Genomic DNA, 19,187 nt, shown 5'->3' on the forward strand with positions numbered 1-19,187 from the left:
GGCTGCTGTGAGCTATGTTGAGCTTAGAAGGAGAAAAAATTCAGTAATCAATTAATGTTAGTTCCTCCTCTCCGAAAGTATTGGGTATTCAGAGATACACTACAGAATTACTACTCAGAATAGTCATTCCATTCTGCCTTTTTGAGGACATGTGTGATGCAACTGAGTATGACAAGAAGGCAATCCTGAGCCATCCTAGGAGACATCCAGGGGGAGGAGACCCAAGGTTAGGATAACTCAGATGGCATGTCCAGAGTTGTCTGCCACCCTCTGCAATGCACCACATAACTAATTCATTTCCTTGTTTCAATTTCATAGCATTAGAATATGTGGATAACACCCTCTAAGCATATAGTGCCTTCCTGACTTAGAATTGCTAGTGAATGTGTGTTTTCCCTAAACCTTTCAGAATTCCCCACCCCTGCCCAAGGTTTCTGAAACACAGCAAATATTTCACAAGACACAAATGATGAGTCTTACTTGGAAAGCAGAGGGGAAGAATCAGGCATGACTTATCTAAACCCATAGATACCTTGAAGGGAGTTACCATTCCCTATTTCCTTTCCTTCCCTTGGATTCCAGATATTTTCTCTTTATGAGGAAATATTTGAATTATGTTAGCTGTAAGTTTTTGTTAACTGTTTTATAGTAGAAGATTTTGATGTACAATGGATAAAAAGACCATCAAAAATCAGTAAGAAAAAACCTACCCCAGTGAAAAAAGTGGGTAAAGTTTGTAACCAGGTCATTCACAAAAAGAGATATAAATATCCACTAAGCATGTGAAAAATATTTAACCTTGTTAGAGATAAAAGGAAAACAAAATTAAAATAAATGGATGCTTTTATTTTGCTATCAAATTGGCAGATTATTTTTTTAAAAGGTTACACTAGTGAATGCCAAAATTAATGGGTAAAGAAACAATATATTTTTATTTTTTTAAAGTAATGATGGAATTTCACTTTGTTACCCAGGCTGGTCTCAACCTCCTGGCCTCAAGTCATCCTTGCCTTGGCCTCCCAAAGTGCTGGGATTACAGGTGTGAGCCACCATGCCCAGCCTGAAACAGGATATTCATGATACCTCAGAACACCAGTCTACAAGATACTTATTAATTACAGAGAGAAAAATAGTAAACAGAAATATACTTCTTTAAAAGTGTTTGAAACCACAGGTAAGGGAATAAATCAACAGTATGTACCTCCTGGTATGATTCACTAAGAAAAACACAATATTTTGCCTGTGCTCTTCCTATCAAAAATGCAGAACCATGAACATAATTATGAAGAAAAATCAGGCAAACACAAATTGAGGGATGTTATACAAACTAACTGGACTAAACTCTCTGAGTGTCAACATCAGAAAAAAACAGACTGAAATATTTTTTCCAGATTAGACTAAAGAGACATGTCAACTAAATGCGATTTATAATTCGGGGTTAGAGTTTCCAGCAGCACAAGGAAGTTAGTGAATCAATTACTAAGATTTGAATAAGGTTCACAGATTACACAGTACCTCCTCATTTTGATAATTGTACTGCAGTTATGTATGATGCTGACATAGGAGAACATGGGTCAAGAATTTTTTGAACAATCTTTGCAAATTTTACAAAGTCTGAAATTATTTCAAAATAAAAAGTTAAAAATAAAACATTAAAGATAATACTTAATGCTGTTTATTCATAACCCAAATGTTCATCAACAGCAGAGTGGATAGTCATGTATTCATTCAACGAATTCCACATGGCATGAAAAATGAAAACACTACTGCTACACATCCTATATAATTCCATTTATGTGAAGATCAAGAAGCAATGAAAGGGGCTGGGCATGGTGGCTCATACCTCTAATCTCAGCACTTTGGGAAGCGAAGGTGGGCGGATCACGTGAGGTCAGGAGTTTGAGATCACCCTGGACAACATGGTGAAACCCTGTCTCTACTGAAAATACAAAAGTTAACTGGGTGTGGTGACAAGTGTTTTTAATACCAGCTACTCCGGAGGCTGACGCAGGAGAATCACTTGAACGCAGGAGGTGGAGTTTGCAGTGAGCCAAGATTGCACCACTGTACTCCAGCCTGGGTGATAGAAGGAGACTCTGTCTCAAAAAAAAAAAAAGAAAAGAAAAGAAAAAGAAAAAGTAAAAGAAAGAAAGAAATTATGAAAAAGGAATGTTAATAGAAATAGAGATAGAGGGGGGAATAGTGGTTACCAGGGGTGAGAGTGGTATTTGACTGGCAGGAGCCTGAGAGAGTCTTCTGAGTTTGTGGGATTGTTTTACATCTTCATTTGGGTAAATAAAGATGTAGACATATAGTCAGACTTACCAAGCAGTACATTTAAGATCTGTACATTTAGTATATGAAAGTTATGATAAATAAATAAAAAATAAAGCTAAAAAAAGAAGATAATACTAAATGCTAGCATTGGGCCAGCAGTTTGGGTTGCTGTTGGGAGCAAAGATGGATACACATTTTCCAAAAAGGCTATTTGGCAGCAAGTGTCAAAGCGAAGGTATAAAGAATGCTAAAATAAGCTTGTGAATATCTGGACTCAAGTTGAGATACAAAGATAAACATTGAAACAATCTAAACATATACATTAGAATATCGCTTTTTTAAAAAGATACAACCATATGATGAATTGTTATGCAACTATTAAAGAATATTCAATGATGTGAGAAAAACACCCACGAGTAGCAGAAAGCTAATTCTAACACTGCATGTGTAAGCATGTTCATAACTCAAATATTCTATATGTGCACAGAAAGAAAAGTAAGCAATACTCTAAAATGTTCACGGTAGTTGGTCTGAGGTGCAAAATTGTGACAGAATTTTTTCTTCTTTATACATTTTGATGTCTTTCACTATTCCCAATATAACCATGTATTTACTTTACTAGTTGAAAAGGAAAAAATTAATTTCAAAAAAAAAAAGGTGACATCTTCCCAGAAAAACAAAACCAAGACAAAACAAAAACCTGTGATAGTTAGTACTGAGTGTAAACTTGATTGCATTGAAGGATACAAAGTATTAATCCTGGGTGTGTCTGACTTGTGTAATGCTCTGGCATTGTCTAATTAATCATCGTGTCCCTAGAAGTGAAATTATTAGGAAGCCTACTGTGTTCCTACTTAATTTAAACAAGCAGAAAACTTCTAGGTCAAATGGACCAAAGACCAACTTGAATTATAAAAACAGAGAATCACAGCCCCTCAATCAATTTCCAGACTTGAGCCAGTTTACAGACCCAGAACTCCTTGAATGAAGGGGAGGCTGGGTCCCCCAGAGGAAGGACCCCATGACATTACCGACAGTTTATGCAGTGAATCTTTCTCCCATCCTTCCCCAAGGAGACCTCTGGCCTTTCACCAGGGTAACTGTGCACTGGGGAAAGGAAAATGATCGGACATTTCAGGGACTGCTGGACACTGGCTCTGAGCTGACGTTGATTCCAGGGGACCCAAAACATCATTGTGATCCTCTAGTTAAAGGAAAGGCTACGGAGGTCAGGTAATTAATGGAGTTTTAGCTCAGGTTTGACTTACAGTGGGTACAGTGGGTCCCCGGACTCATCCTGTGGTCATGTCCCCAGTGCCAGAATGCATAATTGGCATAGACATACTTAGAAGCTGGTAGAACCCCCACATTGGCTCCCTGACTGGTAGGGTGAGGGCTATTATGGTAGGAAAGGCCAAATAGAAGCCATTAGAGCTGCCCCAACCTAGAAAAATAGTAAATCAAACACAGCATCACATCCCTGGAGGGATTGCAAAGATTAGTGCCACCACCAAGGACTTGAAAGATGTCAGGTTGGTGATTTCCACCATATCCCTGTTCAACTCTTCCCATTTGGCCTGTGCAGAAGACAGATGGATTTTGGAGAATGACAGTGGATTATCATAAGCTTAACCAAGTGGCGACTCCAACTGCAGCCGCTGTACCAGATGTGGTTTCATTGCTTGAGCAAATTAACACATCTCCTGGTACCTGGTATGCAGCCATTGACTTGGCAAATGCCTTTTTCTCCATTCCTGTCGATAGGCCCACCAGAAGAAATTTGTCTTCAGCTGTCAAGGCCAGCAATTTACCTTTACTGTCCTATCTCAAGGGTAAATCAACTCTCCAGCTTTGTGTCATAATCTTATTCGGAGAGACCTTGATCGCTTTTCACTTTCACAAGATATCACACTGGTCCATTACATTGATGACATTATGCTGATTGGATCCAGTGAGCAAGAACTAGAAAACACACTGGACTTATCCGTGAGACATTTGTATGCCAGATGATGGGAAATAAACCCGACTAAAATTCAGGGATCTTCTACCTCACTAGAATTTCTAGGGGTCTAGTTGTTTGGGGCCTGTCAAGATATTCCTTTTAAGGTGAAGAATAAGTTGCTACATTTGGCCCCTCCTACAACCAAGAAAGAAGCACAATACCTATGGGCCTATTTGGATTTTGGAGGCAACACATCCCTAATTTGGGTGTGTTACTCCAGCCCCTTTATTGAGTGACCTAAAAAACTGCCAGTTTTGAGTGGGGACCAGAACAGGAGAAGGCTCTGCACCAGGTCCAGGCCGCTGTGCAACCTGCTCTGCCACTTGGGCCATATGACCCAGCAGACCCAATGGTGCTTGAGGTGTCAGTGGCAGATAGGGATGCTGTTGGGAGCCTTGGGCAGGCCCCCATAGGTGAATCACAGCAGAGGCCTCTAGGATTTTGGAGCAAGGCCCTGCCATCTTCTGCAGACAACTACTCTCCTTTTGAGAGACAGCTCTTGACCTGTTACTGGGTTTTGGTGGAAACTGAACATTTGACCATAATCCATCAAGTCACCATGAGACCTGAACGCCCATCATGAACCGGGTGATTTCTGACCCATCTAGCCATAAAGTGGTTCATGCACAGCCAAATATGTGATTGGGCTCGAGCAGCTCCTGAAGGCACAAGTAAGTTACATAAGTGGCTCAAATGCCTATGGTCCCCACTCCTGCCACCTTGCCTTCTCTCCCCAAGCCTGCACTGATGGTCTCATGGGGCATTCCCAATGATCAGTTGACAGAGGAAGAGAAGACTAGGGCCTGGTTCACAGATGTTCTGCACAATATGCAGGCACCACTCAAAAGTGGACAGCTGCAGCAGTACAGCCCCTTTCTAGGACATCCCTGAAGGACAGTGGTGAAGGAAAATCTTCCCAGTGGGCAGAACTTCAAGAAGTGCACCTGGTCGTACACTTTGCATGGAAGGAGAAATGGCCGGATGTGCGATTATAAACTGATTCATGGGCTATAGCCAATAGTTTGGCTGAATGGTCAGGGACTTGGAAGAAGGATGATTGGAAAATTGGTGACAAATAAACTTGCAGAAGAGGTATGCAGATGGATCTCTCTGAGTAGTCAAAAACTGAAGGTATTTGTATCCCATGTGAGTGCTCACCAATGGGTGACCTCAGCAGAGGAAGATTTTAATAATCAAGTGGATACGATGACCTGTTCTGTGGACACCACTCAGCCTCTTTCCCCAGCCACCCCTGTCATCACCCAATGGGCCCATAAACAAAGTGGCCATGGTGACAGGAATGGAGGTTATGCATGGGCTTAGCAACATGGACTTCCACTCATCAAGGCTGACCTGGCTATGGCCACTGCTGAGTGCTCAATTTGCCAGCAGCAGAGATAACAATGAGCTCTTGATATGACACCATTCCTTGGGGTGATCGGCCAGCTACCTGGTGGCAAGTTGATCATATTGGACCTCTTCTATCATGGAAAGGGCAGAGGTTTGTCCTCACTGGCATAGACACTTACTCCGGATATGGGTTTGCCTATCCTACATGCAATGTTTCTGCTAACTCTACCATCTATGGACTCAGGGAATGCCTTATCCACTGTCATTATATTCCACACAGCATTGCCTCTGACCAAGACACTCACTTTACAACCAAAGAAGTGTGGCAGTGGGCTCATGCTCATGGAATTCACTGGTCATACCATGCTCCCCATCATCCTGAAGCACCTGGATTGATAGAATGGTGGTATGGCCTTTTGAAGTCACAATTACAATGCCAACTAGGTGACAATACTTTACAGGGCTGGGCCAAAGTTCTCCAGAAGGCTGTGTATGCTCTGAATCAGCGTCCAATATATGGTACTGTTTCTCCCGGTCAGGATTCACGGGTCCAGGAATTAAGGGGTGGGAGTGGAAGTAGCACCACTAACCATTACCCCTAGTGATCTACTAGCAAAATGTTTGCTTCCTGTTCCTGTGACATTATGTTCTGCTGGCCTAGAGGTCTTAGTTCCAGAGTGGGGGAACTGCCACCAGGAGACATAATGATGATTCCATTAAACCAGAAGTTAAGATTGCCACCTGGACACTTTGGGCTCCTCCTACCTTTAAGTCAACAGGCCAATAAAGGAGTTACAGTGTTGGCTGGGGTAACTGACCAGGACTATCAAGATGATACTCCACAACAGAGGTAAGGAGGAGAATGCATGGAATACAGAAGATCCATTAGGGCGTCTCTTAGTATTACCATGCCCTGTGATTAAAGTCAATGGGAAACTACAACAGCCCGATCCAGACAAGACTACAAATGACTCACACCCTTCAGGAATGAAGGTTTGGGTCACTCCACGAGGGAAAAAAGCACACGACCTGCTAAAGTACTAAAGTGCTTGCTGAAGGCAAATGGAATTACAGAATGGGTAGGAGAAGAAGGTAGTCATCAATACCAGCTACAACCACGTGACCAAGCTGCAGAAACTAGGATTGTAATTGTCATGAGTATTTCCTTCTTTCATTAAAAACATGCTTGTACATGTATATACTTGTACTGAAAATATCTTTATTTCCTCGCTACTTTATCATGTGACATAAGATTTATGGACTTCACATCAGCATTTAAGTATTGCTAACTTTATGTAATAATATTTGTGTTGGGGATTGGTGAGTTTCCTGTTGTATGAAGGATAGTTGTCTTATGTTAGGCATAATTATGACCTAATTATTGTCTTTATACGAAGATTACGTACGATCTCGGGGGATTTGTATGGGTTCAAGTTGGCAAAGGGTGGACATGTGATGGCTAATGCTAAGTGTCAACTTGATCGGATTGAAGGATACAAAGTATTGATCCTGGGTGTGTCTGTGAGGATATTGCCAAAGAAGATTAACATTTGAGTCAGTGGGCTGTGAAAGGCAGACCCACTCTTAATCTCGTTGGGTACAATCTAATCAGCTGCCAGCTCAGCTAGAATATAAGAAGGAAAAAAAATGTAAAAAAAGAGACTGGCCTAGCCTCCCGGCCTACATTGCTCCCTTGCTGGATGCTTCCTGCCCTTGAACACTAGACTCCAAGTTCTTCAGTTTTGGAAATCATACTGGCTCTCCTTGCTCTTCAGCCTGAAGATGGCCTATTGTGGGACCTTGTGATCATGTGACTTAATACTAAATAAACTTCCCTTTATATATACATATATATCCATTCCATTAGGTCTGTCCCTCTAGAGAACTCTGAATAGTACACAAACCAACTTCTAACAGAGCCTCCTTCCATTTGTCAAGCTTTAAACAAAATACTCGATGTTGTATTTCATAGCTACACGTTAGTTATCTTTCACCTAAGCCCTTTCTCCACCAGTTAAGGCCTGGTCGTCACATTACCCTGGGAGCCTGTGTATTCGCCACCACACCTCTTTCTCCTAGCCACAGGAATCTTTGCTTTGATGGGCAATTTTTCACAAAATTCTATGGAAACAAAGTTTTTGCCATTTGGAGAAATCAAAACATACCCAGAGATGACAGAAAGGGCATTTCTTATGAAGGCATTTACCAAATAAATGGTATTAACAAAGTAACAATGAATGGGGTGTTTTTTTTTTTTCATTGCACTGCCAATGAGCAATTAGGGGAGGAGAGAGAATATTTAAAATGGCTGAAGGAAACCACTGCCCCCTTTTGCAAGACTCCCAAGCCTTGCCCTCAAGATCCTAGGTGGTTGGTGTCTTCCCTTTTCATCCACTCTGGCCCAAAGCCTCAGGGAATTTTTTGTTTGTTTCTAAAACACTTCACCAATTAGTTCATACTGTGCTTGTAGCAAGATTGAGGGAGACAAAAAACATGAATTGACACATCTATGCACTGAGACATTGCCCTGTGCCCGATAAACGTATGCAATTATTATGTGTCAATTATAAATTCAAAAATTAATTAATCGAAAAATGTAAGTCACAGTCTGGCCTTGATTTTTCAATATTTCACTTTCGCAGTAAAGGGAATGTATCTCACCAGGTGAGAAGAATAATAAAGACCCGTGGATGCCCCAAATTTTAGCATTTTCATAGATTCCTAATATAGACAGGAACACTCTCGATGCGTTGCCTGGAAACCGTGACAGTGTTTTCTCACAAGAAAATCTCCTGCTGGATAAAATGCAAGAATGCCTTTCTTCAGGACATAATTCTTATCGAGACCACAGAGGACTTAATCATTAACAAAAACTCTGCAAGAGGAAGTGAAAGTGCTTTTTAAAAAATGCAAATGTCTTGACATCTTAATTAGAAGTCAAAAAAGTTAAAAATCACACTAGGTCCACTGTCCACAGCCTTCCTAAAACATAGTTATTGAAACACATTTTTAAACTTGTTAGATGTTTCACCATTAACTAACTTTTTAGCAATAGCTCCCGTCATCAGAAGGAAGCAAAGCAATTAAAAAGTTACTCATTAATCAAAACCCTCTATCAGTTTCCTGGATAAAAAGGAAGGAGCCAATACCGAAAAAAAATCATCAAGCTACAAGAAGACACAGCCAGGCCAAGTGTCCAGGGATAAGTTACCTCTGTTGTGAGAGGAAAGGACAGGTGAGCATATTTCTGCCAAGTCAGAAGAGGGTGAGTTTAGCACACCCTTCAAGCTTCCATTCACCAGGTAGGATTAAGTACCTGCCTGCTCCGGGCATGTCAGGCCCTGAGGGTACACAGGTGAGCAGAGGGATTTAACTTCCTCCCCCCATTGTTCTTCCTCACCCGCCACCGGGGGGAACTACAGCAAGAGAAATAATGACCTACTTGCAATTATGTGGAAATCCTTCAAAGGGACCAGCACATGCTGGTTGCACTGGGAGATCCCCACAGGCTCCCTCCACAAAAAGGGGTTTTTGATATAATTCCTCAAGAACTAAGAAAACTTTGCAGGGACATGGATGAATCTGGAAACCATCATTCTCAGCAAACTGACACAAGAACAGAAAACCAAACACCACATTTTCTCACTCATAAGTAGGTGCTGAACAATGACAACACTCAGACACAGGGAGGGGAACATCACACAATGGGGCCTGGGGGTGGAGGGCTGGGGGAGGAATAGCAGGGGGTGGGGGGATTGGGGAGGGATAGCACTAGGAAAAACACCTAATGTAGATGACAGGGTGATAGATGCAGCAAACCACTACCATGACACGTATATATCTATGTAACAAACCTGCATGATCTGCACATGTACCACAGAACTTGAAGTATAATAAATTAATAAAGAAATAAATAAATAGAACTAAGAAAACTGCAGCAGCCACACAGCCAGCTTCCTTCCTAAGATCCCCTCTGAGCCATTCTATCCTGAAACACAACCTTTCCTCTAGCTTCTCATGTTCAGTGAAGTCTGCCATACTCAAATCTTAGCTTCTTTTTCCACTCCACTTCTTCTGCTTATCTTTTCTACAGACTTTTCATTCCCCTCTCCACCTCTGGCTTCTGAATTCCTACTGTTTCCTGCGTCTTGAAGCTTCCGTTTCTTTACAACCTCCCTCTTTTCGATGAGGTTTGTCAGAACTCTACCATTTATGCCCGTGTCTGGGTCTTGCGTTCAGACTCACCAGGGAGCAACTTGATTGTGTCTGTCAGTTACTATATAATATGCATGATCTTTACTGGATGAAGTCCCCATGCCAAGCCATGTCATAAAATGCTGGCCAGCCCATAGCAGGCTGCCTTTCACTCCAGGGCTGATCCCTGACACAATCAGCTTGTAGTCATAATCATGGGATCCTATGATTCAAAACATAGCAACCTCTGTCTTAAGAAACGATTTGTGTTTTTTCCTCCTAAGGCATCTGTGAGTGAGAACGACAATAGGAGTACCATGAAGAACCCAAAACAGACATTAAAGTTTGATTTCATGTGAGTCCTGTATTTGTTGCTGCTTGAATCTAACACCACTATTTCTTAAAGTCTTCACCACTGGGCTCCCTCCATACTCACACAGGCTCCGAGTTGCCAATTCTGATTTGCCACACAGGATGAAACTGACTGCTGTCTTCTTGTCTATAGGATAAAGTCCAAATTCTGCAGTAAGCCACATTAAGGCTTCAGCCTAAAACTCTGGCTGCAGCCCCAAACTGCAGCTGTATCATCACACCAACTTCTTTATGCAACCTACACTGGATGGATTTCATTTCTCCTCTCTAGCGCGCTCTCTGCCTTTCTCCAGGGAGGCTGACCTTGATGGACTTCTTCAGCCAGTTCCCAAGCTATATGACTGTAGACTAAATTTGGTTAAAGGGGAGCACTGGTAGGATATGAGAAAGAGGGCATATAGAGAATGAGCTTGAGATTTGATCCCCTTCACTCCTCCTTCCTGGCTGTGGCTGCCTTTCTTTACTAAGGGCCTCAGCTCTGGTCAGGGAATCCCCTCTACCATCTAAGCTCTCAGTGGGTCTGGGGTTACCAGAACCCTATACCCTGTTCTAGTTTTTTAGGCTGAAGTTGCTTGCTCCAAGATGCTTCATCCTCCCAAGTTGGTTTTCTTCCAACCCTGCCCACATCTTTGTAAATGGTCCTTCAGTTATCCCCACCTTGTAAAATTTTTAAATAGACTTTGGGGGTGGGACAGGGTCTCTGTCTGTCACCTAGATTAGACTGCAGTGGCATGATCTCGGCTCACTGCAACCTCCCTCTCTCGGGTTTAAGCAATTCTCATGCCTCAGCCTCCCAAGTAGCCGGGACATTAGCTGTGCACCACCACGCCTAGCTAATTTTTATATTTTTTGGTAGAGGCGGGGTTTCATCATGTTGGCCAGGCTGGTCTTGAACTCCTGACCTCAAGTGATCCACCCGCCTTGGCCTCCCAAAAGTGCTGGGATTACATCTCCTGACCTCAAGTGAGCCACTATGCCTGGCCTAAATAGATTATTTTTAAAGAAAAGTTTTATCTTTATAAAAAGATTGAAAAGATAATACACAATTCCCATATACTCACAGCCTTCCTTATACTCTGTAGCCAGTTACCCCTATGATTAACATCCTATGTTGGTATGATACATCTGTTACAATATTGAGACATTATTATTAACTAAAGTCCATACTTTACACACACTTCCTTATTTTTTACCTAATGTCTCTTTTTCTGTTCCATGACCTCATCCAGGACACTACATAACATTTAGTCATTCGTCCTTAGGCTCCTCTTGAGTTGTGACAGCTTCTCAGAATTTCCTCGTTTTTAATGACCTTGACAGTTTTGAAGAGTACCAGTCAGGTATTTTGCAGGATTTGCCTCAACACGTAACAAGAATACATAATTTCGATATGCAACAAGAGAATATGATGTCACGTGACTTACCACTGGTGATGTTGACCTTGATCATCTGGCCAAGGGAGTGTCTGTCAAGTTTCTATAACTGTAAAATTACTTTTTTTCCCCCTTCTCTTTCCATACTGCACTCTCCGGAAGGCAGCCACTACGTGTAGCCCATGTTTAAGAAATAGAGAGGCTGGGTGTGCTGGCTCATGCCTGTAGTCCCAGCACTTTGGGAGGCGAAGGCAGGAGGATCGTTTGTGCCCAGGAGTTCAAGACTAGTCTGGACAACATAATGAGACCCTGCCTCTATTTTTTTAAAAAAGAAGCACGCCTGTAATCCCAGCACTTTGGGAGGCCGAGGCGGGTGGATCACGAGGTCAAGAGATCGAGACCATCCTGGTCAACATGGTGAAACCCCGTCTCTACTAAAAATACAAAAAAAAAAATTAGCTGGGCATGGTGGCGCGTGCCTGTAATCCCAGCTACTCAGGAGGCTGAGGCAGGAGAATTGCCTGAACCCGGGAGGCGGAGGTTGCGGTGAGCCGAGATCGCACCATTGCACTCCAGCCTGAGTAACGAGAGCGAAACTCCGTCTCAAAAAAAAAAAAAAAAAGAAATAGAGAGCTATGCTTCGTTCCCTAAAGGTGGAATAGAGCCTATGTTCTTTAAGAAAATTAAGGTAAAAGATACATAAAATGTATGATTTTAACCATTTTTAAGGGTCTCAATCACCCTTTTTAAGTTGGTCAACTATTTCCTGTTAACACTCCGATGCTACCCACGCTGAACTTGTCAACATTCACCAAAAATGACATGTGTCTTTATGTTCTAGCACAGGAGAATCCAGGTAAAGAAAGAGCTTCTCTCATTTTTGCCTGTGTGATTCCTACTCACTCTGTAAGCCCTAACTCAAGACTTCAATGGGCTCCCCTGGGGAAGGTGACTCCTGCTATTGTCTCCCTGTCCTTGTATTCATCCTTCTATTCTAGTATTTTTTTTTTGCATTGCACCCTTTTATTTGGGCTTTCACAAGGTAGAAACTAAATTGTATTTATCTGTATGTCTCTAAGGCTGAGGACTGCCCAGGAAACATGGTAGTCATCAATAAATGTTGATTGGAAATGAAGGAAGCAAAGGTGAGATAGAAGCCGAAGTGGTTTATTTACTTTAAAGATTACTGAGAGTATTAATACCTAACACTGGTGAGGGGTGAGAAAATCTGCACTTGTAGTGGTTTACCCTAATATATCCTTCCTGTGGGGCAATTTGGTAATAGCTCTTAAGAGCCATAATATATGCAATTTTTTCACTCAGCAATTTCAAGACTGGACATTTTATTTAGAAGGTAATAAAACACAGGTGGAAAGATACTTGAACAAAGATGTTACCATTTTTAATGCAAAAACTGGAAACAATCCAAAGGCGCCACACCTGGCTGACTAAATTATAGTATATCCATCCTGTGGAGGAACATGCAGCCATTAAAAATTAGGCTGAACATTTACTAAGTGATTAGCATGGGGGTGGGGGGTGATGTAATGGGCATGAATTTCACTTTCTCTTTGTGTGTTTCCAAGTGTTCTCCTATGAACAACAATGATATCTGTAACTAGAAAAAATGATCAAATGTATACTTTCAAAATATCTCATTTTGTCCTTTCAAACCTCAGCATCCAATAAAAGATAATCAAAACTTGCATTCTGACCTGTTGGCCAGTTTAGTAATGATGAAGTCAAAATGTCACAGGGGCCATGACCACTGCCTGCAGCCATCACCACCCTCCTACTGAATACACTAAGGGTCATGGGGCCCAGGAGAAGAGAACTCAGAGTTTCCCAGCTTGGTTGGCCAGCTTCTCTGGACCCCTCTTCTAATCTGAATCTTGGACATTGGTTTATGTTTGTTTTGCTTTTAAAGCTTCTCTAAGTGACTATACTGTACAGTCATGGTTAGAAAACCATGGTTCTTGGTCGGGCTTCGTGGCTCACACTTGTAATCCCAGCACTTTGGGAGGCCAAGGTGGGCAGATCATCTAAGGTGAGGAGTTCATGACCAGCCTGTCCAACATGCCAAAACCCCATCTCTACTAAAAATATAAAAATTAGCGGGGCATGGTGGCACATGCCTATAGTCCCGGCTACTTGGGAGGCTGATGCAGGAGAATCATTTGAATCTAGGAGGGAGGGGTTGCAATGAGCTGAGATCAAGCCACTGCACTCCAGCCTGGGCAACAGAGTGAGACTCCATCAAAAAGAAAAGAAAGAAAAGAAAAGAAAAGAAAAGAGAGAGAGAAAGAGAGAAAAGAAAGAAAGGAAAGAGAAAGAAAGAAAGAAAGAAAGAAAGAAAGAAAGAAAGAAAGAAAGAAAGAAAGAAAAGAAAGAGAGAGAGCGAAAAAGATAACCATGGTCCTTTTCCACTCCGTTCATTCTGCAGATGGAAAAACTGAGGTTCAGAGAAGTCCAAAATAATATGAAGGTAAAACTAGATCCCGGTCTCCTGGTTTCTGGGATATATTGTTTGTACTTTAGCACACCAATGAAATCAAGGGTGGAGTTTTGGAGATTAACAGATTTAGAAGGCCTCGATTGCTTCATGAGGGAAACTAGGAGTCTAAAGATTTCTAGAAACAACTTATCTTTGATCTCCCTAAGTCAATGTGAGAACTATGTCCGAGCAGTTAGCAAAAAGCACTGGACACAGGGATATTAGAAAAGATGATCCTTAGTCTAATGTAATGCCGAGGAAGGCGCTGCAGAGTCTAACTAAATACAACTGTATTGAGTAAGCAAAAATGTTAGAAATCAAAATTCCATTGTATCCGAGGCTGGCTTTACCCCAGAACAAATAAACAAAATTCTCATCACACTTTACCTTCCCAGCTCAGTCCTAGGACCCCTGCCTTTTGCTCAGGGCAATGCTTCCCAATGCAATAACCAATAATGGCTTCCTACAGTTACTCTCGCAATTCAGATACCCTTGCAAACTGAAAGCAATACCACCTCTTTTCACACGATCTCCACCCTGTCCCAGACGGTACCAACAAGACACACCTCAGTGAATTAGATAAAGTGAGGTCCTGGAATTTTCCCTGGAATCTGCACAGAGCAAAGAAGTTTAGACTTGGGAGTCAAAAGATCTGACTTCCCCTGACCTTGAAGATATCCTGGAAGTCCTCAACAAATCACTTAACCCTTCAGGACTCAGACTTTCTGTGAAATTCATGACTACTGGGAAATCTTTAAGGCCCAGTCCAATTTATTCAATGACAGGCTTGTACAAGCCAAGCCCACGCCTGGTGTGTAAAAGATGCAGTTAATCTTTAAGCTAGCAGCATGTGGTATAATGAGAACTTGCAGAGGAAACTTTCAGTCAATCATTTCTTTACTTGTCCTGTTTTCAAAATTAAAAGAAATATAGAAAATGTGAAAGGTAGGAAGGTAAATTAGATGCATTAAGATCTAAAGTCACTCAAATGAAGAAGAAAACTTCTCTATTGTTTGAAGCGTCTTAAATCAATATCCTGGTGCTGCCTTCTAGGTTATGCAGAAATATCATTTGATTTTCAATATTCACTCTTTTTTTTTTTAAACAAAACATCACCAGTCACAGTGGCTGACACCTGTAATTCCAGCACTCTGGAAGGCTGAGGCAGAAAGATCACTTGAGGCCAAGAGTTCAAGACTAGTCTCAGCAACATATTGAGACCCTGTCTCTACAAAAAAAAAAAAAAAAAAAAAAGCCAGATGATGGCATGCATCTATTGTCTTAGCTACACAGGAGGCTGAGGCAGGAGAACTGCATGAACCCAGGAGTTGGAGGATGCAGTGAGTTATGATTGCACCACTGCACTGCAGCCTGGATGATACAGCAAGACCCTGTCTCTTAAAAAAAAAAAGTTAAAAAACTATTATTTTATATTGCAATGTACACTCATGTATTCACAAAAGCTACCAGCTCCTCCTATATGCCAGGCCATGGGAAGAAAATAAGGACCATAACAGACAAGTTTCCTGGATTCTTAGAGCTTACCATCCACTGGAGGGGCTGTCAATAATCAGATATCCACACAAAGGCACATTTAGACAATGTGATAAATGCTGTAATGAAGAAACCCAGCAAGCAAAGAGAGCCTATGGCAGAGGGAGCTAGGCTGGAAGGTCAGAGAAGGCACCCATAGAGGAAATGACCTTTGGAAACAGAAGCATGGGTGGGGAGGTTATTTAGAGAAAGGACAGGCAGCTCAGGCAGGCCAAGGCCTGTTCAAAGGCCTGAGGCAGAGGGGGCGCATACTTTTCACAACTACCCCCTTAAAGTCCTGTACATTACCTGGGTGCAGTTATGAGATCATTTTTGAGGAGGGATTCTATGTGTGTATAAAAAGGATTAATCTTCCCAAGTCATTTCAAACCAACCTACCTGTAAAAACATGCATTAACCTTTCATGTATCAAACGCTCTCAAGTTTATGTCTCACGTTATACACCAACACAGTGATTTCTTATCTTGTGCATTTAGCTCTCTTGCTTTTACGTGATCTCTGAGCAGATGTCCTGTGTTGGGCAGGTGGGTGCCGGGAAGACCCCACCATTTGCCTCACTGAAGACCCAGGATCGGCAAGTAGTAAGAAGATATCACTGTGCAAGAAATCTCCTTATCTTGCTTTTAAAGGTCAAGAGGACCCAACTCTGGAGTTTAAAGTTACCAGGGCTGATGTTTAAAACAGCTCGAAAAGGACTAGTGGAACAATTCACTCTTTTTCAGCTTCCTGAATTAGAGAAACAGGGTGGAAACTTGTGAAGACAGCAACAGAAAGCAACCCACGCATCCACCTGCGGGTGCAAATGGTGTGTGCACCGAAGATGTCATGGCACGGTTCAGCCAGGGTTTTTTTTTTTTTCTTTTTTTTTTTTTTGAGACAGTCTGGCTCTGTCGGTGCGATCTCAGCTCACTGCAACCTCTGTCTCCCGGTTCAAGCTATTCTCCTCCCTCAGCCTTCCGACTAGCTGGGACTACAGGTGTGCGCCACCACACCCGGCGAATTTCTTATTCCTCCTACTCTGCCCTCTTTTTAAGACAAGGCAAGAGAGAAGAGGGGGTTCTCATACTCATCTATACGTTACTAGAAAGTCACATGGGATAAAGAAGGAACAATAAAGAGAAAAAAATGCAGAGGGGGATTTCTCTGGAGTGGAACACACATCCACCTTCATCCTCCCAAACTCATTCTAGAATCCAATGCCTAAAATATTCCATTCCGCACAGAAGCCAGGTTCTTCATAATTCCTCAGTTACATCTAGAAATTTACACATAAATAAAGGCCACTTTTCTATCACCGAAACCTCCTAGGAAGAACAAAATGTGGCTTTTGTACAAGGAGTTGGAATTGTTAATAGGTTGCTTCTGTTCTCCTGCGCCACACTTTTGACTTTGCCCAGGGAAAGGGCAGCCGCTGGCGGTGCCCCCTGTGGACAGACATCCCCAGAAGCCAAGTGCATCCCGTCTGCTCCCTCTTGCCTGGAGTCCCTGTGCACTGCGACGAGGACAACTCACGCTGGTTCCTGCCAAGCCGCAGCGGGTTGTATAACCACTCTCTGAACGCCTAGTTGGGAGCGCAGCGGGCTTCCCTCCCAGAAGCATCAGAAGCATCTGTTAGAAGTCACTGGCGTCAGTCCATAGAAGACCCACCCGGCAGGAGGGACCCCCCCCTCCGCGCGCGCCAGACTCTGGGGGAGGGCGAGCGGGAGGTGCTGTTAGGACATCATCGCTGGGGCTAGTCCAGGGGGTTATAAATCTCTCTAGGAGCCGTTTGAGCCTGAAGTTCTGTCCCCAGAGCTGGTGAGGAGCACGGCAAGCCCAGCAGCACCCGCATTCGTGCGGATCTGGGAAGGGGGATGGGCGGAAATGCAAGAATACGGAGGGAGGGTAGTCTAAGAACGTCTCCCCGGGGAAGTGCCAAGGACATCCCCACTCCTCTGCTCCATTACGTAACTCTTACATATCTGCTGGCATCTACCTGAATTTAACTACTTTTTAAAGTGGGAAGTCTCTAAATGCACGGCATTGACAGGGTCTGGGGATACCTCAGTGGACCTGGTTGGCCCTGGCAGCGTTGGGGGTTGCATCCTGGTTACTGGAAGCCCAGGCCTCCCCGTCCGCTCGCAGGGCCGGGAGCCGGGTCGCTGGCGGGGACTGCGCCCTCTCTACCCGGCCAGCCCAGCCTGGCGGAGTCTCCAAGCCGCCTCCTCCCCGTCCCTGGCGAACACCTGCCCGCGGTTACCTGCGGCGCTGCGGCTCCGCGCAGCCCTTTGGCCAGGGCCCCGCCACCGTTGGCCGCGGGGAAATGCTCGACCCCGGGGACCCGCGCCGCGCGTTCGGCGGGGTCTGCGCCGTTCTCCCGGGGGCCTTCATCCGGGGCGGGGAAGAGCCCGCAGCGGCGCTGGAAACGGGCGACGAGCTCGGAATCCTGCAGGCTCCGCAGCAGCTCGGCCATGGTGAGCCCGGGGCCGCGCTCTGCTGCCGCCGCCACGCCGGGCCGGTGCCCTCCGCTGGCACCGCCACTCCCGCCGTGCCCCCGCCGGTCCCGCACCCCGGGCGGAGGCCGGGCGGGCGGGGCCCCGGGTCCCAGCCAACAGGTGCGCCGCCCGGGTCCTAGCGCCCGCCCAGGTGTCCGCCTCCACCTTGCGCCAGGCGCGTCCCCTTTTCTCTCCGTCCCGGCGGGCAAGGGAACCCTGTTGGGAACCTGGGCTGCCCTGGGGCCAGGACAGCCAGTAACCGGGCAGAGGAGTGCAGGTGTCCCAGCTGCGCCTCTCTTCTCGCGGCGCCCCCAAACATCCCACTTCCTCCCGTGACACTAATGGAGCGGCCGAGCGCGCGTGCACCTGCGTGAGTCCATCTTTTCGGGCGCAGGCTGATCCCATAGTGACTTTCCTTGCAACTCTGAGCCCAAGAAGCCAGATTTCCTCACACGCCAGCTCCCCACAGCCACCCACGTACTCCCACGTCCCTACAAGACTAGTTCCCAGTAAATACAGCGAGCCCCCTAAGGAAAATTCCCAGGTTCTTTCCAAACTGCGTGATGCAACGTCTCCCCAGAGGTCCGAACACCCTCGACTTTGCTCAAGTACCCAGGAGGTTCAAAGTGGGCCCTGAGTCAACATCCTCCGCGTCGCTGCCCCCGCCCTTGATTTGGCAACTGGGGAACATTTTCAGGTGGGTGGGGAGGAAACTCCCTTCTGGGTTTTCCGCATTGAGAAAAAAGATGCTTACCACTCTCTCCTACTTCTTTTCGCTCTGCCTCTCTTTTAACCAATGGCACTAGGAAGACCGCATCAGACCATCTGGGGGGACTTCAAACAAGAAGCTAACGAAGTGCTGGAGGAGTGGGGACAGGATTAGGTATCTCACTGCACCTGCACCTGCTTTAGAGCGCTCAGCGGAAGGCAACAAAGAAACATCCTGCAGGCCGGCCTTGGTTTTCCCTCCCCCTTCCTAAATTTCCCTCTTAGGCTCAGAGGTCCCGTGGGAGGCAGCAGCCAAATTAGGCCCAGGTGATCTGTCTGCAACAAAAGTGCAATTTAATCCTGTCTTCCGTTTGCCACAGAAGCCTGCA

The 19,187-nt window shown here is 44.4% G+C and overlaps 1 protein-coding gene across 1 annotated transcript in view; it reads right to left on the reverse strand.

The window, feature by feature from the left end:
• The window catches only part of SGPP2 (sphingosine-1-phosphate phosphatase 2), a 149,232-nt gene extending 131,164 nt beyond the window's left edge, over nucleotides 1–18,068 (reverse strand). Inside the window, exon 1 of the mRNA XM_021666546.2 lies at nucleotides 17,856–18,068. Coding sequence (XP_021522221.1) covers nucleotides 17,856–18,068 — 213 coding nt within the window. The remainder of the gene's footprint in view (nucleotides 1–17,855) is intronic.
• Between the last annotated feature and the right edge of the window lie 1,119 nt (nucleotides 18,069–19,187).

This window comes from Aotus nancymaae, unplaced genomic scaffold (genome assembly GCF_030222135.1).
Source record: "Aotus nancymaae isolate 86718 unplaced genomic scaffold, 86718_ANA_hifiasm-v0.15.2.pri h1tg000008l, whole genome shotgun sequence".
Classification (NCBI taxonomy): Eukaryota; Metazoa; Chordata; class Mammalia; order Primates; family Aotidae; genus Aotus; species Aotus nancymaae.